The 26533-nt window shown below is 44.1% G+C and overlaps 1 protein-coding gene across 5 annotated transcripts in view; it reads right to left on the bottom strand.

Moving 5' to 3' along the window:
* bmal2 (basic helix-loop-helix ARNT like 2) overlaps nucleotides 1-26533 on the bottom strand; it is a 124782-nt gene that overhangs the window by 49735 nt on the left and 48514 nt on the right. For 3 of the 5 annotated variants that reach the window (XM_084334329.1, XM_084334330.1, XM_084334328.1), the window contains exons 3-6: nucleotides 26429-26485; nucleotides 25709-25750; nucleotides 15057-15214; nucleotides 641-720 (exon numbers count right to left, since the gene is read on the bottom strand). In XM_084334329.1, coding sequence (XP_084190455.1) covers nucleotides 641-720; nucleotides 15057-15214; nucleotides 25709-25750; nucleotides 26429-26485 — 337 coding nt within the window. Of the gene's footprint in view, nucleotides 1-640; nucleotides 721-15056; nucleotides 15215-17894; nucleotides 17968-25708; nucleotides 25751-26061; nucleotides 26075-26428; nucleotides 26486-26533 lie in introns of those variants that run through there. The other 2 variants (XM_084334332.1, XM_084334331.1) reach the window with 2 other exon arrangements.

The raw sequence follows: 26533 nt of genomic DNA on the forward strand, positions 1-26533 counted from the left end.
GCAATAGCATCTGCAAATGATTTATAGATGTTTTATGAATGTCTAACAAATCATTTGTTAAACATGAAAAGACAATTCTGGTAATTGCTTCGTGTCTGTATTCATAAAAGCCAGATCGTTCATAACAGGTGAGTAAAAAGTCCACAAATAATAAGCAAGCTATTAGACATTTGATGAACACAATAATTTGGGCACACAATAAAATCTGCAAATGATTTATAGATCTTTTAAGAATGTTTTACAAATCATTAGTTGAACTTGAACAAATAAATGGAGGTATAGTAGTTTTTTTATATCAATTTGTCTACAAGTATCTACAAATGTGTTACTACACATTAAATAACATTATTTAATGATGAACAAATCAAGTACAAACAATGTTGATAATGAGTTATACATTTGTAAATGTTATAGTTATAAATGATTTAATAATCATTTACGAATGTATATAAATAGTTTGTTCATGATTAGTTAATTATCTACAAATACCTTATAAATGTCTTATAAATGAGTGTTATTATAAAGTGTTACCCACTTTTCTGCTTATTGATGATGTGTTGCAACGCGGTCTCATCAGAAATTGTAAATAAGTAACGCTGTGATATTTGTTTACATATTGTATCGGCAAAAGTCTGTTTACCTTGAGGACAAGGTGTTTGAGTTCTTCTTCAGGAAGGAATGCAGGCTTGTAGCTGGCTTCAGAGAAAGAGCTGGTTGAACCTGTGCAACAGACACATTGAAAACAAGTTCACATGCTCTCACTTTCTCAGTGGTGCCGTGGTACAGCCCTAACTCAGACTATTAACACTTTCAGCGCCGGACCCGATGATAGTCGGGTTAACTCGCCGAACGTTGAGCACCAGGACCCCCAAAAACCAGAGTATAGTCGGGTTTTCATCGTTATTTCTTTTATTCGATATTTCCATTCATAAAACATCCAGGCAGCCTGTGTCATCACTGGGGATGTGTCTGAGATCGCAAAAGTCCAATACCACCGCCGCCTGCCGCTACTATTGCACTCCATTTGAAACGATGTGGTTTGGTGTGTGGGTCGATCTGCAGCCTGAGTCTAACTAGTCGGGCAGGCCAAGCGCTTATAACGCATGCATCGACGAGAATCAAGCAGTCCCGGTTCATGTTCATTGCTGGATTACATTGGCAACACGATCGACATCAATACTTGGAATGGCGATCAAATAATTGGAATATTCTTTTCGGGACAGATCCTAGTCAAGGTAAGGGCTATATGGTATCAATATTGCGTTGATCAGGGCGGCCGGCTACCACCACAGAGACAGTGGGATCGAATCCAGCTGTGGTGCTTCCGGGTTGGCCGACCGTCTATACTAACACAATTGGCAGTGTTAGCGGGTGGGAAACCCGGTGAGGGTGGGTCCTGGTCTTTGTAAACAGCGACTCCTACAGTTCGGTCGGGGCGCCTGCACAGCAAGGGAAGGATCTAGGAGAGGTAGTGTGACCTTCCACACGTTACACTCTCCCAGTGAGAGTCCGCGCTGCCAGGTGAAAAGAAGCGGTGGGCTGGGTATACATGTGTCGGAGGAAGCATGTGATAGTCTCCGCCCTCCTGGACCGACGGTAGGGGGTAGAGTGCGCAACGACCAGGAAGGGGACTGGGAATTGGCATAACGACTAAGGGCGCTTTCACATATAGTTTTGGCGGACTCTGTGCGGTTCGGGGGGTGAAGTTGCAACATTGGTTCATTCTTCATTTGGTTCGTCTGCATTCACACTGCAATTTGTCAAGCGCACCAAACTTTCCGAACAATGTCACACGGTCGAAAAGGGCGCTCGTCTATTGGACACAATAGAGAGTGGAAATGCATGTGCGTGACTGCGAGCCCTAACGTGTGTGCACCAGGGCTCCAGACTAACTTTTTTCACCACCGTCCCGAAATACAATTTTAACCGTCCCAAAGTGAATGTAACCGTCCCAAAAATCAAATGTCGTTTCTTTACTTTGGTTTTGTCGTATATAGTTGTTATTGCCATAAGAAACACCATTCAGAGAAGGGGAGAATAAATTGATTTAGTCAAAGGCTCCCAGGTGGAAAGATTTCACAAGAATAATTATGATTAAAAATAAATAAATATATATATATAAAAAAAAGTGTTTAACAAGGTGCTAGTATAGGGATATTTGGTCACGGTGCTGTTATAGTCAACCAATTGGAGCCATGTTGATTATTCCTTCCATAGGAAAATATATTTAAATGTATTTGTATTTTATTTCGTTTTAGTTTTTTTTGTTATTACAAATGTGTGTGTTTATGGTTGAAAATGTTAGAGATAAATAAAGATCAAATCAAATCTAACTGAATAAGTTATCCCTCTTCTAACAAGAAAGAAAAACGTAGTTTAGCTTTAAACTATATAATGTCATTGCGTCCAGAGATTCCACCTTTGATAACTAAAGTAATGACACTTGACTAGTAATGAAACATGTCCCTTAGATCGCGCTGTCCTCCTGGTCAATATTGATAACTGCTGCTAAAATAAAATAAAATAAGTCCAGAGTCGAGACTCCGTGCTGCTCCCAACGAATCCCAATAGTATGCAACTGCAGAGCTGCAGAGCCAGGGGCGCTTTCAGGTCCGGTCACAGGCCCACTCAACAGCGCCCCCCCACCCAACGGCTGAATTGCCAATGGCTGAATTGGAGTATTGCACTGTGCAGGCACAGCGGCCCTGCTCTGCGGCTCTGCAGCTGCATGCTATTCGCAAATCCAGCATCCAGCTCCCGCTGCCCAGCCGTCGTTATCAGAACACTACACACATATCATAATGTTTACAGCAAACTGTAGTTGATCACCAGGTATGTTTTATTAACGTAGAATAATCCATATATATATGCGCGCACTGACAGTCGACTAATTGACATTTCCTGTGAAAAAAATTAAATCCTCTCCGTCCCGTTTGCATCCAAAAAAAGATTTCTGTTCGTCCCAAATCAATATTTGATCGTCCCCGGGACGACGGGACATCGTTAGTGTCGAGCCCTGGTGTGCGCACGTGTGTGTGTGTGTGTGTGACTGCGAGCCGGAGGCGGTGCTGGTGATGCCTTCTGATGGGTCTCATCTTCGAAAGACTCGGGCTGGATGTGGGTCTTGTGCCAAGTAGGGCTGCAACGATTAGTCGACATAATCGACGACGTCGATTGTTGTGAAGGGCCAGATTAAACCGAATATATATATTTATTTATATATATATATTTAATTGTATTTGTATATTCTCTAATATTCCCTGATATCCCTTGTATATTCCTTGTACAATATGCATTGAATATCCATTCTAGCCTACTGAACATCCCATAATAGTCTCCATTCTACTATTGGTCGAGACCTTGGTGCCAGGCTGCCATACCCCTCAGACCCAGTTCAAACGTACCGCTCCACATGTACGAACAAGTCCTAGTTCCGCGTAGGAATTTGGCTACCGCACCACTAATGGGACTATTTGTTCATAGTGCGTATATATACTGCGCTACTAAAGTAGGACTTTCTTTTCAGTCCAGTTTCTTACCCTCCAATAGAGTCACAGACGTAAAGCCTCCCCGCGACGCCACGTGTGGGAGTAAGGCCAAGTTCGCCTACCATCGGTATTGAGACATCGTGTATATTAATATTTGAATAGTCATATTTGGCACTATATCGTCGAGTTGGACGTAGTCTATTAAGCTAATAATAGTCTGTTAATATATAGTGCTTCGTGCGGTGAGAATACTACCGTAGTCAGTACCCCATAGTTTCGGGCAGAGAACTGGCTGCTTACCCAGGGTGGTTGACCCTATGTGAAGCTGCACCCGAGGAGCCCCAGAGCCGACGAGCGAGTGGACCTGTATACCGGATTATTCTACCGACGACAGCCCGCCTTCCCAGGCACGGATTATGCTTTGGATACTTTGATTATTCCATGGATAAAGACCCCCGACACTGCCGTGTGTTGGAACCCCCCCCCCCTGGAGAGGACGCAAGGTGAGGAGACGCTCTGCAAGACGAGGTCGCTTCACGTCTCTCCCCCGTGGACCGGAGAGAGCCGGCCCACAAAGAGTCCACCTGCTTTCATCTGTGGTCCAAGGATCGCCGGCGCATTGAACGGCACTACAGTGGGTTCACCTGGGATACCCTTGGCCGGACGAGGCAGCCGGATTCTACCCCCCCCCCCTCCTACTCCTGTCGGCTTACAAGCGACCGGATTAACCCCCTCTAGTGTATCTAGTATAATCATTAAAGTATCATTGCTGTTATTCCTTAACTATTCCAGGTCGTATATTTACCACCTGCGCCTTCAGAGATTGGACATTCTCTATTGATATACCGACGAATACTCCTTGCCATAAAAGTGCATACTATTTCAATTCATAAATGTAATTAAGTGATTAAGTGCTTATTCTACACACCATCGCTGTGTAGAAATAAAGACCTGTTTCTAATTCGTACATTTGTGTTGGATCCGTTTCATCTACGTGAGAGTGTTCATGATAATATATTTATGCCGTGTACTGGGTGGCCGAATATTAAGTACAAAGGTAGTGGTAGTAAGTATCATATCTAGTAATACAGTCAGGGAATTGTACCCCTCAGTTACAATTGGTCCTTCGAGCCGGATGGTAATTAGTGTAATATTAATATAGTGTTATTAATATTGAAATGGCCTATGATGAACACTCCACGAAACGATCCTCCTAACCAACGCCCGCAGCGCGAACGACGGCTCCCTCAGTACTTAGAGGCCTACGCTGTCAGTCAACAACCTAGTCTTCTACTAACAGTAAACGCGGTAAAACTAGAAAGTAAAAGTATGTCTAACCCCAACGCCCAGACTACCCCGACCATAGAGGCCCCTACGGGCTCTAATGTAACTGACCAAGTTCACGGTGGGGACCAGTGGGAACCAGACATGACTTCACACCCCGCCAGTACTGAAGAAGTAGTCCCCGATGAGTCCCGGGAGGAATACAACGCTACCGAGAGAGAACTCGGCACGGAAGAAGACGGGGAGAGCACCGTGGAGATAGAGCTCCAAGGCTCCGCAAGGAGTACCCCGAGGGAAGGCTCCCCTATACAACCGCCTTCTCCAGAGGCAGAGAGGACCCTACAGCAGGCCTTCCTCATCAGCCTGAACGCCGCTGCTGAACGCGACCGACTGCAGATCCAGCAGCGAAGCGAACACGAGCAGATACGTCTAGAAATAAGACGCATTCAGATGGAAGAGAATGTGGCCCGAGAACGAGCCGGTGCTCAACGGGACGCAGCGCGCGACAGACAGCAGTCGCAACTAATAGAACAGCTGATCAGACGGACAACACCCTCTCCCTCCGCCAGAGGCTCCAGGAACTCGTCTAGACACACCTCCAGGGCGGCATCCCCTAGCCGAGTAAACAACCCTGAACCTGACCAACAGACGAGGTCTATACCCCCCACAGACCACCTCCCCCCACCGGTCCAAGCGAGACCTAGCAACCGGGAAGGAGCAGCATATCCTGTGGAGAGGCTAAACCAGAGACTACAAGCACTGGATGACCTAACTGAAGACGAAGAGGAAGAGGAGGAGAACCACGCCCGAAGACAGCACAGTACTCTACCGGACCAGGAGGTCCGGTACAGCCCAGGCTATACTCCCGCGGAGCTGCGCTACAGACCCCCGACTCTATACACGGGTGAGCACGACGCACGACCCGCACCGAGGAACAGCACCTGGACAAGCGGGCCATGGTACACTGCCGGTACCAGCCCATACCAAGGAGCGGGAGGAGACTCGCCTAGGAGGCCTCTCCCCCAACGCTCGCCGATGTATCCACAGTCAGCGTCATACATTGGCACGCCTATGGTACCCGACTTCACCCAAGAGAACCGGGCCCAGTATACAGAACTCCGCATGTGTCTGGAGACCATGTTGGTGGATGTATTGGATGAACGCCACAAATACGCCATCCTACTGAAGCACTTAAAGGTACCCCGCGCACATAATATAGCGCTCGCCTACGCAACTTCCACCACCCCATACACAGCAGCGCTGGTAGCATTGGACCAGAGGTATGGGCGCATATGGGATTACGTGATCCAGGAGATCCGACACATCGACCGCTTACCCCCAGCAATAGACAATCGAGCACTGGACGACCTGTCCATCAGAGTGCAGTCCCTGGTAGGGATGTTGGGAGTGCAAAGAGAGAAGGGGAGGCATGAACTTTACGCCAACTCAAATGTGGAAAGGATCCTGGAGAAGCTGCCGCCCGCTCGTCAGGAGCGCTTTAGGCGGCAGAGGGACCACAGAGACCCGAATGGCCCCGAACCGAACCTCCTCGATCTAGCAGACTTCCTGGCGAGAGAAGTCAGCAGCCTACGGCTAGATACATTCGGACGGAGCACCCCTGGCTCCAGAGAAGGAACCAGACGACTAAATGATGGAAGAAGATCGGTGACTGTGATGCACCAATCGGAGTCAGTACCGAGCAGCAGGAGCCACAGTACCCCCTCCAGAACGGAGAAGTGGAAGATAGTGTGCCCCTACTGTGAGAAAGAACACTGGCTAGCGCAATGTGACTCCTTCCCCAAGCTGAACGCGGAGGAAGCAGGTCAATGGATAAAGTCCAACAAGCGCTGTTTTCGCTGTGCGCGCTCACACATGGCAGCCGAATGCCGCTTAAAGAAAAGGTGCACCAAGTGCGATGGAGCCCATCTGGACATACTTCACGACAGTAACAGACGGCGCCCTTCACCTGCACCATCCAGCCGCAAAGCGAGCGTCATGTACATCGATCCCGCCAGCAGCAGTGGAGCCCGAGTACTCCTAAAAGTAGTGCGTGTGACACTAAGCTACCAGAATAAAGTCCTGGACACTTACGCCGTCCTCGATGACGGGTCAGAGAAGACCCTGCTGCTCGCCTCCGCTGCGGCCCAGCTAGGGCTGCGGGGAAGCGAAACCCAAATGACAATTCGGACAATAAGACGAGATTTGAAGACGATAAAGGGCGAGAATGTCTCATTCTCTATCGCAGCAAGCGGCCAGCCTGAGCGACGGTACCAGATTGCAGACGCTTTCACCAGCCAAGAAATAGGACTGTCGCGGTACACATACCCCGTCGCCAAGCTGATGGAGAAATATGCACATCTGCGCAAGTTACCGATCCCGCTCATAGACAATGCTATGCCGACCCTGTTGATAGGCTCCGACCATGCAGACCTCATTGTCCCGATAGACCGGGTTCATACCGGACCCCGAGGCTGCCCTGCAGCAGTCGAGACCCGTTTGGGATGGACTCTCCAAGGCCCGCTCGCCAAATCTCTCAACCGAAGTACAGCCACTAGATGTCTCCACTCCCGAGTCACAGAGGGAGAAACCGCACTCCTGCAACACGTAGAGCGGCTATGGACCTTGGAACAAATGCCCTTTAAGAACGGAAAGAAAGACATTCGCTCTAAAGATGACATTTACGCAATTCACCTCCTCGAGACAGGGACCAAGAGAGTCCCGGTCAACGGCGTGTTGAGATACGCCACGCCACTCCTGCGGCGAGAAGGAATGCCTACTTTCCACGCCAAGACAGACGCCACAGAACGGTACCTGCTGAACACGGAGCGGCGCTTAGCCAAGAACCCCGCCCAAGAGAGTGTATACCGCGCTGAGATTGAGAAGCTCATCACAGCGGGACACGTCACAAAGATGGACATTAAAGAGGCTGACCAGACCACTAAATCGTGGTACGTGCCCCACCACAAGGTCCATCACAACGGTAAAGACCGCATAGTATTTAACTGCAGCTACCAGATCGGATCCCAAAATCTAAATAAAGAGTTACTGCCCGGTCCCACACTCGGCCCCTCCCTACTCGGCGTTCTACTCCGCTTCCGCCAGGAAAAGGTGGCCATCAGCGGGGACATTAAAGGAATGTTCCTGCAGGTGAGATTAGTAGAGGCGGACAAGCCCCTGTTACGGTTCCTATGGAGAGAGAAGCCAGGAGATGAGCACCCAGCCATCTACCAATGGGAAGTCCTCCCCTTCGGAACGACGTGCAGCCCCTGCTGTGCGACATTTGCACTACAGAAACATGTAGCAGAGGACCCAGCAGCGGACGAAGAGGTCCGACACAGCGTAAAGAACAGCTTCTACGTAGACAACTGTCTACAAAGCCTTTCAACCCAGGAAGAAGCCGAGGCTCTCCTGATTAAACTCCGCGCCTCATTGATCAAAGGCGGCTTTGATCTCAGGCAGTGGGCCAGCAGCGATCCGCAAGTACTGCGCAGCCTCTCCTCCGAGGACAAGGCAGCCAGCAGCGAGACCTGGATGGCTACAATCCCGGGAGAAGCCCAGGAGATGACCCTGGGATTGGTGTGGCGATTCAAAACAGATTCGCTTCACTACAGACACAAGCCCCTGACTACGGAGCAGGGAAGGCCGGCGGCGGCGCCGACCACCAGACGGAGTGTGTACACAACACTCGCCCGACAATATGACCCGCTAGGATGTATTCTACCGTACACCACCAGGGCAAAAATGATTGTACGAGCATTGTGGGACAAGGACCAGGGCTGGGACGACCCCATTCCCGCACACCTTGCATCCACCTGGAGAGAGTGGGAGATGGAGCTCCACTCACTCCCAGGCGTTAATATGCGCCGAAGCTACTTCCCACCCACGGTGAGGCCAGAGACATGTAAAATGGACTTACACGTCTTCAGTGACGCCTCAGAGGTCGCATACGGATCAGTAGCCTACTTGCGGGCCCAAGACCAGGGGGGAGAGATCTACACAGCATTTGTCCTCGCCCGCTCGAGAATAGCCCCACGCAAGCAACAATCTATCCCACGTCTAGAGCTCTGCGCAGCCCTAGCCGGAGCGCACCTAGCCACGCTCATCCAACGTGAGCTCACCATACCGGTGTCTAGAACAATCCTGTGGTCAGATTCCACGACGGTACTCGCCTGGATCAAATCGGACTCATGCAAGTACAAAGTCTTCGTGGGAGTCAGAGTCACCGAGATTCAAGACTTAACCGAAGAGTTAACCGGAGAAACGGAGTGGCGCTGCGTTGATACAAAGCAGAACCCAGCTGACGTCATCACCCGGGGGATGCCCCTGGATGACCTCACCCGTCGCAATGTCTACAGTGACGGCCCCGCATTCCTAGGACTCCCGGAGGGACGGTGGCCCATGCCTATCCCGAGGGAAGCAAGTCCAGAGGAGGTGGAAGTTAAGAAGTCTGTGTTCTGTGGATTGAGCACCGTGGCCTCCACCGACCCTAACATGGACGATTGCACGTCCATAGAGAGTGCACAACAAGGAACATTCCTGCGGTACCACCCGGAGTGCAGGTCCCCCGCTGATATGTCAGCAGCTAACTACGAGGAAGCAGAATTGCTTCTACTGCGGCGAGCCCAGAGAGACTCGTTCCCCGATGAATTGGCCTGTCTACAGGGAGGAAAGCCCGTCCCATCCGACAGCAGATTGGTTCATCTGGCCCCCGAGAGCGACGCTCATGCCCTCATCAGAGTGGGTGGTCGCCTACGCAGAACCCCCAACACACTCCTGATGGGGCGGCTAGATCCTGCATTACCCCAGACAATGTACCGGCCTGAAGAAGCGAACGGCCGACGAATGTGGAGGTACAGCCAAGTATTAGCCGACAAGTTTTGGAACAGTTTCCTACTGCACTACCTACCGTCTCTACAGACCCGCCAGAAGTGGGTAAAGGAGAGAGACAATTTGACAGAAGGAACAGTCGTCATGATTATTGATCAATCACTGCCCAGAGCTATGTGGCCGGCCGGCCGCGTAAGCAAAGTGATCACCGGTGCCGACGGCAAGGTCCGAGCAGCTGAAGTGCTCGTCCAGGGTCGCACTTACACCCGTCCCGTGGCAAGGCTCATAGAACTGCCTCGACTCCCAGACACAATCGATGATGACCATGACCCTACAACCCTATGACTTTGTGAAGTTGACTGACCCCTACAGCAAACCCTTATGTGTAAATAGACAACGCGATTAATCTGTCTCTGTTTAACTGATTAGGTCTGGGACCTATTCAGGGGGTGGCTGTTGTGAAGGGCCAGATTAAACCGAATATATATATTTATTTATATATATATATTTAATTGTATTTGTATATTCTCTAATATTCCCTGATATCCCTTGTATATTCCTTGTACAATATGCATTGAATATCCATTCTAGCCTACTGAACATCCCATAATAGTCTCCATTCTACTATTGGTCGAGACCTTGGTGCCAGGCTGCCATACCCCTCAGACCCAGTTCAAACGTACCGCTCCACATGTACGAACAAGTCCTAGTTCCGCGTAGGAATTTGGCTACCGCACCACTAATGGGACTATTTGTTCATAGTGCGTATATATACTGCGCTACTAAAGTAGGACTTTCTTTTCAGTCCAGTTTCTTACCCTCCAATAGAGTCACAGACGTAAAGCCTCCCCGCGACGCCACGTGTGGGAGTAAGGCCAAGTTCGCCTACCATCGGTATTGAGACATCGTGTATATTAATATTTGAATAGTCATATTTGGCACTATATCGTCGAGTTGGACGTAGTCTATTAAGCTAATAATAGTCTGTTAATATATAGTGCTTCGTGCGGTGAGAATACTACCGTAGTCAGTACCCCATAGTTTCGGGCAGAGAACTGGCTGCTTACCCAGGGTGGTTGACCCTATGTGAAGCTGCACCCGAGGAGCCCCAGAGCCGACGAGCGAGTGGACCTGTATACCGGATTATTCTACCGACGACAGCCCGCCTTCCCAGGCACGGATTATGCTTTGGATACTTTGATTATTCCATGGATAAAGACCCCCGACACTGCCGTGTGTTGGAACCCCCCCCCCCTGGAGAGGACGCAAGGTGAGGAGACGCTCTGCAAGACGAGGTCGCTTCACGTCTCTCCCCCGTGGACCGGAGAGAGCCGGCCCACAAAGAGTCCACCTGCTTTCATCTGTGGTCCAAGGATCGCCGGCGCATTGAACGGCACTACAGTGGGTTCACCTGGGATACCCTTGGCCGGACGAGGCAGCCGGATTCTACCCCCCCCCCCCCTCCTACTCCTGTCGGCTTACAAGCGACCGGATTAACCCCCTCTAGTGTATCTAGTATAATCATTAAAGTATCATTGCTGTTATTCCTTAACTATTCCAGGTCGTATATTTACCACCTGCGCCTTCAGAGATTGGACATTCTCTATTGATATACCGACGAATACTCCTTGCCATAAAAGTGCATACTATTTCAATTCATAAATGTAATTAAGTGATTAAGTGCTTATTCTACACACCATCGCTGTGTAGAAATAAAGACCTGTTTCTAATTCGTACATTTGTGTTGGATTTGTTTCATCTACGTGAGAGTGTTCATGATAATATATTTATGCCGTGTACTGGGTGGCCGAATATTAAGTACAAAGGTAGTGGTAGTAAGTATCATATCTAGTAATACAGTCAGGGAATTGTACCCCTCAGTTACATCGATTATAAAAAATCGTTGATGAGAAATTGTTGCGTCGATTAGTCATTAAAAAAAATTAAAATAAAAAAATTATTAAATTTTTTTTCTGCACTACCTATCTTTGTGAGAGTGGCTTCTCAGGGTTCCAGACAACATCATAACATGATGATCCCATCCCAATTTTGGACATTGAAAACATTGTTCCCCTGCAGGAGATGATGATCAGACTAGACACACAATACATTACACACACACTCCTCTCACTCACACACAGCGATCAGAGTAAGACACACACATACACACTCCTCTCACTCACACACAGCGATCAGAGTAAGACACACACACATACACACTCCTCTCACTCACACACAGCGATCAGAGTAAGACACACACACATTCACACTCCTCTCTCTCACACACAGCGATCAGAGTAAGACACACACACATTCACACTCCTCTCACTCACACACAGCGATCAGAGTAAGACACATACACAAATTACACAGTACACACCTCTCACTCACACAACGATCAGAGTAAGACACACACACAAATTACACAGTACACACACTCCTCTCACTCACACAGCGATCAGAGTAAGACACACACATACGGACTCCTCTCACACACAGCAAACAAAAGACCTAGAAGTCTGTCTGATCTGACTCATCCCCCTCTCCCCTTACAGCTGTTCCACGTCACCCTCCTGGTCCTGGACCAAGTTACAGCTGGGGGCAGATGCTGCTAGTTATTTCTTTTTTATTATTATTTTTTTAGTTATTTAAAGTACACTTCCACTTTAATTTGTATTATTTAATTTATTTATCTTGTTATTAGTGATTGCTGTATTGTTCTTCAAATACATTTTCATTTAAAGTGGCTTAAGATCCAAATTCAAATGTTTCATGAGTCATTATTTTAATTTGCTATGGGATCATCATGTTATGATGTTGTTGTTTGGTCCTGACAAGAGTCTCAAAGTCTGGGGTGATGGTAGACAAGCAACTCTGAGGTCATGCTCAATGTCCAATCTGTTCCTCTGCTCTGTCTTCAGCTGGACCAGAGCTGAGAAGCCACTTTCACAAAGATAGGTAGTTTAAAAAAGAAGAAAAAAAAATATATATATATATATATCCTTTTTTTTTTTTAACATAATTGGTTTTCGATTAGTCGACTAATCGAAAAAATAATCGACAGATTAGTCGACTACCAAATTAGTCATTAGTTGCAGCCCTAGTGCCAAGTATAACGTCCAGCCAGGTCATAACTGACACTGGCCGCCTATCTGACGGCCACGGATAATAAACTATAGATTTATATGGAATTCGTTAAACGGATCCGTTGTCTTACTTATTATTAAACATATTATTTATTTTTCCCAAATGAAGGTTGAAAGTCTGTCTCCGTCACAAGCGTAATGTAGGATAGACCGGTCTATCCTATATACGCACAACCAATGAGTCTATCGAGATAGAGATAGACTGGTCTATAGAGAGAGAGAGAGAGCACAACTCATTGACTGCCTTAGCCCCTTTCGTGACTGTGATGCAAGGCTTGCATCACAGTCACGAAAGGGGCTATGACTGCCTTAAATTAGCACACACAAATCATCTCCAACTAACGTTATTTATTTAAATTGTTCCTGTTAATTAATTATTTTTAATAGACCGGTCTATCTCTCTCTCTTGATAGACCGGCCTATCCCATATTACGAGCAACCAATGAGTCTATCTGACAGCCACGGATAATAAACTATAGATTTAGATTCAATGTCAACGCCTTTTAAATATAATCAAAACGTTCCCGCATTTCTGTCCGCTTTATCGTTTTATGACAGACATCTGATAGAGTGTATGCGCCAATAATAACGATAATAATGTGTTTAGCCTATATTAAATAGTCTAATTGTTTTGTTATTCGTTTTAACTTTCAGCCTGTTAATAAATATGTTGTTAATTCAGTATTTAACTTCTTGAATTCATATTTATTTAGGCTATGCTAATTAAAAACACAAATGTTATGGACATCTAATTTAATTCTCTGCTTATTTATTAATATATTGCTGACGCAGTTTGTGGCATTGATCCATTATCCACAAGTAGCTGTTTAATTTGGTCTTCTGCCCATATTTTTATCAGGGCTTTCTTTCACCTCGTCATTCGCCCACGTCTGTCCACGAGACATGTTTACCGCAGTGTTTGTTTTTTTCCTTCTACCCAAGATGCACAGTTTATCAGGTCACTTCCTATATTTGGTCCGCGTTTGGTCCGATGAAGCGAACCGAGACCTACGTTTTCAGGCGGACCAGAGTTTGCGTGTTTGGTCCGCACCAGAGTTCGACTGGGCATTCACACTACCCCAAAAAAAGCGGACTATCCGAGAAAACGAACTCTGGTCCGATAGTCCGGACCAAACAGCTCTGGTGTGAAAGCACCCTAACATTGGGGGAAAAGATAATAAAAAAATATATATATATTGCGTTGATCCAAAAATGTTAACTCAATGACAATCGACTATATTATTAGATCCATAGCTATAATATATAATATAGCTTTAGCGCTTTAAACACCACCACGTATTCCCATTCGTTTAAAGCGGTGGCCTTTCAACAGTAACAGTAAACAGCAACCTCTGGCGCTGAAAGTGTTAAGAGAAGCCTGAGAGTTTCTGATGACACATAAAACAATAAGATCTGAAATAACATACAAGCATACGGAAGCGTATTGCTGCCACACCAGAAAAAAAAAAAATATCCGTATCACGTTATAACAAAGGTTTCACGTTATAACGTGATAACTTCTTGTTTTAACATAAAACGTTTCACGTTATAACGTGATAACTTCTTGTTTTAACATAAAACGTTTCACGTTATAACGTGATAACTTCTTATCACGTTATAACAAAGGTTTCATGTTATAACGTGATAACTTCTTGTTTTAACATAAAATGTTTCACGTTATAACATAAAGGTTTCACGTTATAACGTGATAACTTCTTGTTTTAAGTTATCACGTTATAACGTGAAACGTTTTATGTTAAAACAAGAAGTTATCACGTTATAACGTGAAACCTTTATGTTCTAACGTGATACGGATATTTTTTTTCTGGTGTGGCAGCAATACGCTTCCGTACAAGCAAACACAGTAGATTAGCCTTAATCTAATCTTAATTTGATTTCAAACCTTTATTTCAACTCGTAAAACACTGAGGTTACCCTCATTTACAGCGACAGCGATTTTACAAAATAAGACAGTTTATCAGCAATTTCATACATATGGACACAATAAACAAAAAATAATAATCAGCTAAGGTGGTTACAAGTCAACACACAGAGGTCGGGGATCATACTTATACTTAAATGCAGCAAAAGGAAGAACTTAATTTTTATCTAAATAATCTGAACACGCATCTCCAGAACTGTTTCGGGTACCAATTGGTACAGCTGGCACTGAGTGAGTTAATTGACTTATCTCAAGCCCCACCCTCTTTTCTTGATGTGTGGGAAGCAACAGTTGTGATTGGAGGATCAAGAAAAAGAGGGCAGGGCTTGGAATAAGTCAATATGACGGGCAAGTCAGTCGGTCCGATACCTTTGAGAGATTTGAGGTGCTGCACAGCCATCCTGAGCACGGTGAGTTTGTCCAGCTTGCGCGACAGGGGATTACAGGTGGGTATCATGGCCGACAGCTCGTCGATCAGGTTGTTCATCTTGTCTCGCCGACGCTTCTCAATCTGGCTGTGAGGCTCCCTGTAGCGAAACAAGAGGAAATAAACATCTGTTAAAACAAGCTTTTCTGCAATAAAACAAAAGAAAATGGCAAACGATACTGTCCTGTTAATTCATGAGCACAAGTACAACTAAAATAGCAAACAGTGATCATGAATTAACAAGGACTCACAAGCGTCTTCATCAGAGACGAGAAGCTGTTTTATTTTACTCAAATTTGTTGTCTTTGTACCTTGTGGTGTGGGGATGGCTGGTTGAGTAGCCACACCTGCCCTGGGTCAAGCTAATCAGACCTGGGAGCAGATGTGGCTGAGCACCTTTGTTTGAAGTAATCAGTGTGTACATTTTAAATCAGCCATCCTCACACACTGAGGAGAATCTTTGTCATGACAACATCATATCTGCTCCTGGGCCCTGTTCCTCGTACATGGCTGAGTTAGCGGGATAATTTTCAGGATAACTTGACATAAGTCCGGCTTTTCGGTTCCACAAAGCAAGTTTGGCTAAATCACTATAGCAACACATCGATAAACTTGGAACCTGCTCCGGCGCAGGATTACTTAAGTTAGCTGGATAAGCCTGCCACTCCCTCGGGAAAAAATGGCAGCTCCCTTCCGCAGAGATCCCATTCTGAATGTTTTTGTGCTTAGTTTTTCTAGAAGGGTCGCGAGATGATTTCCAGAATGTATTGATTTCATAGAATGTGTGAAATAGGCCTATAATTAAAAACAATTAAAATATATTAAACTGGTAAAAGTAATGATTTTGAAATGTAAAATAATAGACCTAAAATGCTGATAATAAATCATATCCAGCCTATGGATTTCCTACATACTGCACGTCAGAGCTACGGCGCGTGCAACACCTGTTTGAGCTGCGGGATGAGACGCGCTTGCTGGACACCTCTCCGATCCCGACTGGATAACAAGCTAGCGTATTAATGTAACAAACTGAGACCTTACTGGGGCTCAATTTGGGAGATTCTCGAAGAGGTCACAGGGTTTGAGATCCCATGTACACTTAAATTAGCATTATTAGGAGACATGTCTGACATTTCTCCAGATAAGAGGCAAGGTGCGGATCATTAAATTGGCCATGATTGCAGGGAACAAGTGTATTGCCATGCTATGGAAAAGTGCTGAATCCCCCCCCATGTCTATGTGGCTTAGTGAAATCTCTTCGTACATGGCATCAGAGAAAATAATGTTCAATCTTAAGAAAAAACCACATCTCTTTGATAAATGCTGGGCTGGGTTTAGGCAATACTTAGAACAGATTACATAGTAGGTTGACGATGTAGGCTATTATTGAAGCTCCCTTTTGTCTTTCTGATGGGTATATATTGCAATGAATGATACTGTAAATGTTATTAGTTGCTCTTTGAAGAGAAAAGATGTAACATTAGATATTTATTTGTTTGGTATAGAAGTATGGGCACCTGTTAGACGGGTGTAACTGGGTTTACTAAATTCTCAAAATGTGTAAAAAAAAGAAAAAACTGAATTTGTTGAGGTCCTAGTCTGGGGGAGGGGAGGGGGGGTCTGGCCTAGAGGTTTTCTTTTTGTTTATAATGATTTTTTATTTTTAATTTAGGGGGGGGGGGGGGTATTTTGTATCTATTTTTCTGTAACTTGGGGAGGGGGGAAGTTGGCAGCATTTCCTTTTGTATGGTTGTTGAACTGTTGAACTGATGCTGTAAAACTGAAAAAAAAGAAAATACCAATAAACATTGTTTAAAAAAAAAAACAAGCTAGCGTATTTGTCTTGCATATTTGCTAAAATTAATGGACTTAATCCGTCACTACAAGGTGAAAACACAACCATCCTGTCGTTCAATGATAAAATACAAGTGTTCACGAGGAAACTCGAGCGCTGGAGTAGAAATGGGCCGGATTTATATGTTACCAGAGCTTGATGATTTTATGGAGGAAAATGAACACAGTGAAGGTCTATAACTCACCTCCAAGCCCTTCTTGAACGGTTTAAAAGTATTTCCCAGAGGAAATCAAGCGACAAACCTTAAAAACAGTGTTTCAGTCCAAGCCGCTGGCTGAGTTTTGGATATCAATTGAGGGGGAATACGCACAGCTATCTGCCATTTGGATCTACCTAACTATGCGACAAAAAATTCTCTGCACTGATTTATATAAAGAATAAGTACAGATCACGTCCGAATGTGGAGGATGATCTCTGAGTCGCTGTCTCCAAAATTAAACCCAGACTGGACTTGTTGTGCTCCAAGCCTAGTGCCCATCCATCTCATTAGGTGAGTTGAACATTAGCCTTCTAAATAAAACGTGCTATATGTATTCATTTTATGGTTGTTTGATTATTGTTATTTTGTGTAGTTATTGTGCGTGTTAAAAGCCTCCAATGCTTATTAGTGCGTGTGAACGTTTGCATGTTTCAACCACCTCCTATAATAGTGGGGCTCGCGGCTCGCTGACACCGTTATTTCGGGGGTCGCGGCCTGAAAACGTATGTTATGCAGAGACTTGCTACTAGTTGGTCCCACTCTGATAAACCTTTATTGAGCATTCCTTGTGAATATCGTTTATGATTGCCCCTGTGTAGAAGTTATGTAGAAGCCCATTAGTATTTTTGATAAGAAGCTGCTAGGTTAAATGGATAGTTTGGATTCTTTTGACAAAGTGGTGTGCAATAGCAGTAGAATAACTGTTATGGCCATTAGCTGCCTTACCGAGTCCCATGGTCGTAGTTCTGGCCGTGTTACGAGCTAGCCTGGTCCGCTTCAGACAGGCAGCGCATGGGAACTGTTAACAGAAATATATGAAGCCGCTCCACAACATCAACAACAACACAACAAAATAAAACGACTTAACCACAACAGACCACAACTCTGTATTTCCCATGCTCGACTCTTCTCTCGGACTGAAGCTATGCATTCTTGGAAAACATCAGTGTATTACTACGTTCTGGGGCGCCGTTCACATACAACGCTGCCTAAAAAACAAACAAATAGTTCCAAGATATAACATCAGTCTGAGAGAAGAACCGAGCATAGTCAATATACATGAACGTTGTTGTACTCTGGTGTGGATGGTTGAAACTTCTGTCTGCATGTTGTGTTGTGGATTGAGATATCTTTAACGGCCCCTGCGTGCGGCCTGTCTGAGGCTGCCTGGCTAGCTTGGAGCACCGCCAGACCTCCGACCACGAGACTGGGGACGTCGGCTAATAGCCATGCAAAGGTTACCCTACTGGCAAGCATCTCATACCACTTTGTATCAAATAAATCCAAACTATCCCTTTAAGGCATTGTTTGTCCGTTTGTCTACCATACAATAAACTACTATAGACTGTTATATTTACCTTTAGTTCACATTTCCACATGTTGTGATTGAGTCCCAGGTATTGACATTAAGTTAACAATGCCAAGTTAACAATCAAAAGGTGTTGTAAATGGTTTTCTTTTCTTTTTTTGTTAAAGTAAGTGGTCTACAGTACATTCATCACCGATATAGAGTGTCTGGTCAGTAACATGGGTCCATTTTAAGTTATAAAAGAGTTTCAAGTCAAGTTGTTTTATTTGTCACATAAGGTACATGTACATTACAATGAAATGCTTGGTTCTGTATGAGCCTCCTGAGATTGAGAATAAAGACCAAACACTACAAAATATACAAAACTTAAGTACAAAATGCAACAAAATGCAAAAATGAGGTAGAGATGTAGTGCAAATATTTTAGTATTAAATAGATAAAATATGGTGTAGTGTTAAGTGTTTAAAGTAAATGTTAAGGTGAATGTTTAAAGTGAGTGTTAGAAATGTGTGAAATCTGTCACTGTGGAAAGAACCATCGACCATCGCTAGTCAAACCTGACCCGGCGACAGCACCACGCCCGGTCACTAATCTGACCTGACCTGACACCACCGTGCCTGGTCACTCAATCAGCAGCACAGCGGGTTGGCCAGAGCTCAGAGGTAGGAGAGGCTGAATCACCCCGGTAAGCCCCAAGTCATCCATTTAGAATAGTATTAGCTCTTGCATTCATTGGGCTTAGTTAGGATTGTGTGTTCACGTCAAAAGCACACGTAAGGGCTCAGTTTGGAGTTGTGAGTTAGCCTCATCGGGTTGTTGTTAAAATTTATATAGGTTAGGTCATAACGTTAGCCTCCTGCTATTCATAGTTCTGGTGACATTCCATGCCAACCGCTACAGTGCAGCACCACAGCTTGTTGGCCATTTCATGATAATCACCTGTGGTATGTCCGACCATGCCTGTGGTATGAGATATGCGTCACACGCCCCAACCTTGGCCCGACACAACATAGTCACGGACCACTGCGCAAGCTAGCTCTCCACCGGGTAAATGATGCATTTATATAGCAGCTTTTATCCAAAGCGATTTTACAATATTTGTTCTTCACATTCACCCATTCACAGACTGAGGAGGCAAGGACACTTCGACACTGTGCCTGGGAGGAGTGGGAATCAAACAGAGAACCTTCCGATTACCAGATGACCGCTCTACCTCCTGAGCCACTGTCGCCCCAGGGTCTGAGCGAGACACGCCAAGTAAACAAATAGCCTCCCGGCGAAAACGGTCATCAATAAAGTCGACTTGACATGGCATGGTGATGTGTTGGTGTCTTGTTACCATGGTGATGTGTTGGTGTCTCGTTACCATGGTGATGTGTCTGTGTCTCATCCTGTAATGAGGCCCTGGCGCAGTAATCACATTAAAGGAACACGCCAACTTTTTGTGAAATTAGCTTATTTTTCAAAAAACAGGGCTTTTGAGGTGATAATCACTGCGTCCAGGCATCAGTGGTTCGGCAAAAAAAGAAGAGAGTATATATCTGCTTAGAAAACGAAAATGTCTTATTAGGGCTGTCAGTTTATCGCGTTAATTAGATTAATTAATTACACAGCAAATTATAGCGTTATGAAAATTAACTCAAAATTAATTACAATTTTTTTCTTTTTGTTATAATATTTTTTTTTACATCTCATTCATTCCATAAGAATGTAGAATACACATTTACAGACTTTTTTTTTTATAAATATGGTCCATTTGCATGTTCTTGGTATCTGATTCTAGGGACATCTATGAATCTCAGGGAATGTATTCCCAGTGTCAGAAATACTGTGGGCTAGATCCACAAAGAATGGATTGCACGGTGTAAGTTGCACCCTTACTTACAATTCATTACGAAAGTCTTTCTCTGGTCTGCATCCCCTTAACAATTGTGTGTATTGAGCCGTACTGTATTGTACCCATTCTGCAATCTGTTAATAACATTTTCATTCAATCAATCAATCTGCGCGGTGATTGATTGAATGAAAATTCGATTTTTAGTAAATTGTAATGCACCAAATGAGAATATCAATAATTTTTTTTATTATCTTTGACTGTGAATAACACCATGCTCAAATTGACCAGACCTGAAAAATCTAAGCAAATTAATAGATGGAAGATGATTAAACAGAAGGTTTTGTAGATACAGTACTGAATTCTGCCATCCGGACACATGCCATTTGAAATATGATTATAGAATATAGAATATCAGGCATAAAATGGTTATGCGATTAATTAGATAAATTAATTACAAATCCTGTAATTAATTAGATTAATTTTTTTAATCGCCTGACAGCACTACTAATTATATATTTTTTTATTTCTCCACGTGATAAATACACAGGTCACAACATACACGTTTTGGAGTTGTATTTGGAGTGTATTTTGTGTTAGGCTACACTGGCACACCTACTTCCAGTGAATGATGCTAAGCTAGGCTAACGATGCGGCTGTTCCCTTATCCTAATGCATAATGACAGAGAAGAAAAGGGTATGTATCTGCTTATCTAACTCCAGGGTAGATGGCAATTAAGCAAATTTCCCAAAAAGTTGGCGTGTTCCTTTAAAGTGGGGAAAGGTTGATTTCTCCGTTTGTCTGCACTGGCCGACAGCTCTTCCCGTTGTAAACAAGCTAGAGCTAAACTTACATTTAAAAGTGCCTGTGCACACGCCGACAGCCCGTTGCCCTGGTAACACACAAGATAAAAAGGAGAAATCAATCTCTTTAAGACCACTGATCACCTGGTTTGATTCTCTTTTTTTTTTGATCCACTTTTTCTCCCATTTTTCTATATATTTTTTCTCCCATCCCAATTTCGTATCATCCAATTCAACCCTCCCCTGTCACGAACGCTGTTTCTTGCCTCCCACAAGCCGGCTGCAATGTGGACTAAGTCATACATAGCACAAGTCCCCTCCGGTACTTGAGGTAACAGCAGTCGCATCTTTTCACCTGCGCAGCTCGATCTCTCAGTGTCGAGGAGTAACGCGTGGGAGGCTCACGCTGCCCCCGACACTTCCTGATTCTACTGCGCAGGCGCACCAACCGACTTGTAGGAGTCGCTTGTTCACAACGTTCGATCCCCACCCTTCAGTTTTCCCTCCCCGTAATACGGCCAATGTGTATTACTGCGGACGACCAGCCAAACTGAAAAACAATGTGGAGAGCTGGATTCGAACACGCGAATCCTAGCGTCTCCACACTGGTGGCGAGTGCCTTAGACCACTACACCACCTAGCCGCCCTTACCTGGTTTGATTCTCAAGCATCTGTATCCTGGAGACCATTAGAGGAGAACATAGTGGTACCACATAGACTGCAGGATATAGTATACACCAACTTATCAATTAAGCAATGAAACTTGAAATTTGGCCCTCTTATTACACATGTGATCCGGATATGGCGTGATACACAGAAAGAATTTATTAACCAACATAAATGGCATAGTCATTCTCTCCTATTAATAACAATTTACTCCTTATTGCACAACAACCTATCAGATTTACCAAATGGGAAAAGAAGGGCATAAATACATTGGGAGATGTCTTCAACGACCGGGGTTTTTGCAGCTATAAAGATATATCTAACAAATTTTACCTCACCAGCTCCACTTATTATTTCTATCTACAATTAAGAGCAGCTTTAAGGGCTCATGGAGTCCCATTAAAGGTGCCACTTGAGCACCACAGATATCACAAATTCTTTTATGAAAAGGAGACATCGAGAGGCTTCGTCTCTGACTTTTATCGTCACTTACTTACGTCCTCATATGATGTCCTTCCCCTAGACTTAGTTTGGAGGAAGGATATACCAAACTTGGAAGTAGATTTTGATTGGGATGAAGTCTGGGCAAACATTCGGCTGTCGTCACGCAACCCGGATCATCAACAGATTAATCTTAATTTTATTCATAGGACTTACTTAACTCCTAGACGTTTGCACCTAATGGGGCTTAAACAAGACCCTCGATGCTCCTTGCGTTTAAACGGTGATATTGGTACATTTATGCATATGTATTGGGAATGCCCTCCGCTCAAGATATTCTGGGAAGAAGTAACCACTCAATTATCAGAATTTTTATTTCTGAGTCTGACCATACCTGTACTGCCTTCTGTATTGTTGTTGAATGATGTTTCTCAGTTATCAACCTCTGTACATGTAAAGAGACTAATTTTGTCCGGTCTCACGGCTACCAAAAAGCTGATAGCATCACGCTGGATTCAACCGGATAAAATGTGCCGGAAGGTATGGGTTCTTACCTATCTCGATGTGATTTATCTAGAGATATCTACCGCACGAATTTGAGGTGTTAATGAAGCCAGCATAGCAATCTGGTTAGATGTGGTGGAGAAGAAAAAGGGTAGCATATGAACTTGTAATCCCTGGCGTTAAACGGAATAATGGATGGATGTCCAAGAGGGGGTCCTGAGGGGGGGGGGGGGGGGGGTGGGGGGAAGGGAAGGAGAAGGAAAGAGTGAGGAAGAGCAAGCAAGAGCATATGTGTTGTATTTATTATGTGTATATCTTTTAATCTACATTTATTTTGATTTAAGTACTGGACAGTCATTATTGTTATTATTATGTCGGTCATAGTCCTGTGATTTATTGTGGATTTCTACTGTTAATGTATTGAGTGTCTAGTTTTATGTTAAAAAAAGGAAAATAAAAAATATTTGTATTAAAAGAAATAATGAGAAATATTTTTCCTGTTCTTTAAATGAGATTACAGCACCAGGAATTCATTATGGGACCACATCACCATGGTAACTCAAATTTACTTTATTGACCATCTTGATGTGCCACGTTCAGACCCCATGGAGAGCTAGCTTGTGTAGCGTTGATGGGTCCGACATGTCAAGCTAGCCCAAACTACAGTACACTAATGTTCAACTGCACTGTGTCCTTTATGAAAAGGTTAGATGGCATTCTCTGGTTGAAAGTAGAGCTGTGAATCTTCACTGGCCTCACGATTCGATTACGATTCAGCTGCCCACGATTCGATTCCATGATGCATCTCGATGCAGCTCTATAATATATTACATCCTCAATTTTATAATCTATATTTCTGCACAAACACATGGCTACTTTTTCATCAATTAATACAAGCAGTCAGATAAATTAACTTTTATTTAGAAAGTTCTTAAATCAGAATGTCAAAATAAATGTCTTTACTAGTGTTGAATGATACAGATACTAGAAAGTTATCTCGATACCCAGCTGTTAAAAACGGTTCAATACTCTTTGTAAATAACACCAAGAATGGATTATTATTTTTTGAGTAATTACTTGCGTAATATTTGTGTTTAGGAATATCCAGGACTTTTGTTATTAGAATAGATAGAAGCCTGTGTGTGTATGACTTTTTTAATTTATGTAAATCCATGTCGCTGTGTTGCGAGGCAACAGTGTTTTTTATTGCCGTCACTTTCTTTGGTTGACAGTTCAGTGCGAGAGAAGGAATACGCAACAAGGTTTAAATGGACCCGTATGAGGCCATATCTCTTAACGGTGGGAATGTTATCGTTTTAAAAAGGAATGTAATATGATGTAAAAGGATAAATAAAACAGTGATTATACCATCAGTACGTTTATAAGCCAATCAATATACGGGGATCAGTTACTCTTTTTATTAGTATCAATACTTTTAGAATAGCCTGATGCTGTATTTTCTATGACATTTCATCATCATCATTAGGTGGCTTCGTCGTTCCGAAGGTTGCCTATCACTCTCCAACCCATTCTGTCCCCACTTATTCTCTCCAACTCCGTGACTCCGCTCCAATCACAGACGTCGTCTACCCAGCCTCTTCTTGGTCTTCCACTTCCTCTCTTTCCATCCACCTTCCCCATCACCACCTTCTTGAACATCTCCCCGCTGGATCCTCTCAGAACATGCCCGCACACTTACATTTAGTCATTTTGCTGATGCTTTTATCCAAAGCGACTTACATGCGACTATGAGGTGAGTGAGCATGACCAGAGCACTAGCTTTAATAATACAATAATAATAATTTGATTTGTAGGGCGCTTTATAGTTGTGGAGCAAATCCCAAAGCACTACATTGTAAAAGAACATAAAAGCTAGCAATAAAGTAAATGTATTTTAATTTTAATTATCTATTTTGTTCCGTCACTGCATCGTCAACGTCTGTCGTCCGCATCGCAATGCATCTTAAAATCGAGAAATGTCCACACCTAGTTGAAAGGTGTAACTATCATTGGCATTTGTTTATTTGTAAAGCCCTTATTGGTAAACATCCCTCTTACATCACAACACTGTTGGAATGGAATCTTTGGAACCTATTCTACACATTCAAATGACTGATTCTTAGGGTTCCTCCAGTTTGCTCTGAACTAGGAAAAACTGCTTTTTCATTTGATGTTTCCAACACCTGGAATGCCCTCCAACTGACCAATACTAAAAGTATGATCTCCGACCACTGTGTGTCGACTTGTCATGAAATTGCTGATAAACTGGGTCTTGTTTTGTAAGCTTGTCGTCACTGTAAATGAGGGTAACCTCAGTTTCTTACGAGTTGAAATTTGAATTAAATTAAATAGGATGAGATCGGCGGAAAATACCAGAGGCCAGAAATCAAATTACTCAATCCAAACTGGTACGACTCAATGTAGATCCTTAGAAATTACTTTGTTGCCTCAGTCATTATAATCCCTTTGTTTTCGCATACACATTCACCCATTCACTGTCTCACACACAATTTAAATATTCATTTATATAGACATTTATATTATATCAATATTTATGATCCGAGCACTGTTTACATATGGCTTGTCCTCAAATGAACCAGCGTCCTCGGTCACGTGACTCTGCTGAGGACCTGCCACTGAGGTCCTTTTGGTATGGCAGGTCCTCTCAAATACACGAGCACATCATTTGAAATGTGTCGTTACTTTGTGATACCCTACCCTAGTGTTGTGAGATGTACAATTAGCACCCGTTTTTACATTTCTCAAAAAACAGATCTTCTGTCCTACTCCTCCGAGGTCGCTTCACATGATTCTCAAAAGGTGTCGTTGAGGATTCCGTCTGTTTCGGGGGAGATGCAGTAGCCGCTTTCGGCCACCAGCGGCAGAGTTTTGTTTTGTTTGTTTTTTAAACAACGGGTCACCTCCATTATGAGGCAATGTAGGACTAACTTCTATAGCGGGGGATGAGAGTGGCAACAATACCTCAAGCATTTGATTTTGATATGTTGATCCTCTCCATCCGATCTGTGGGAAAGACAGACAGTACGTCACATAAATGGTAAATAGACTGCATTCCTGTAGTGCTTTCATCCAATGCACTTTACAACTTATGCCTGACATTCACCCATTCACACACTGACGGCGAGGGCGACCATGCAAGATGCCAACCTGCTCATCGGAATCGAACTGGGAACCTTCCGATTATCAGACAGCAGCTCTACCTCCCGAGCCACTGTCATTTACATTAGTAATTTAGCTGCTGCTTTTATCCAAACAGGAAGGGTACAACTCTGGCAGCTAAGAGTAAGTGATATTGGGGAGCTCCCGTAGCTCACCGCATATCTCGGCGCTATTTCTGCGTCGGGGAAAACCGTGCTCGTCACGGATCTGGGGGACACGAGTTCGATTCCCGGGCCCGCCGTCATTTCTCAGAATGTCTTCCCCTGTTCTACATCCCATTTCAACCTGTTTCTGTCGGTCATGCTTGACCAGAAAAAGCGATAAACGCTAAAAAATAAAGTTTAAAAAAAAAAAGAGTAAGTGATATTGTTCGTCAAACAGTGTTGAACTTGAGTGCTACAGTCAGGAGTGCATAATAGTATAGACATTAGCATAGTTAATTTCAGATATTGTGTCGCCCATTCAATGTGTCCAGAAACACTACGCAAATGCAGCATTATACACAATAAACAGACTGCTAACCCGTCTTGGTCATCTTCCATATCCACATCGAGAATGGAGGTCGATGATTTTGAATCCCTGGGAACAAAGTGCACAACGGAGTGATCAGAAAAATTACCCTTTTCG

This window comes from Notolepis coatsorum (assembly GCF_963971535.1).
Source record: "Notolepis coatsorum genome assembly, chromosome: 18".
NCBI lineage: Eukaryota > Metazoa > Chordata > Actinopteri > Aulopiformes > Paralepididae > Notolepis > Notolepis coatsorum.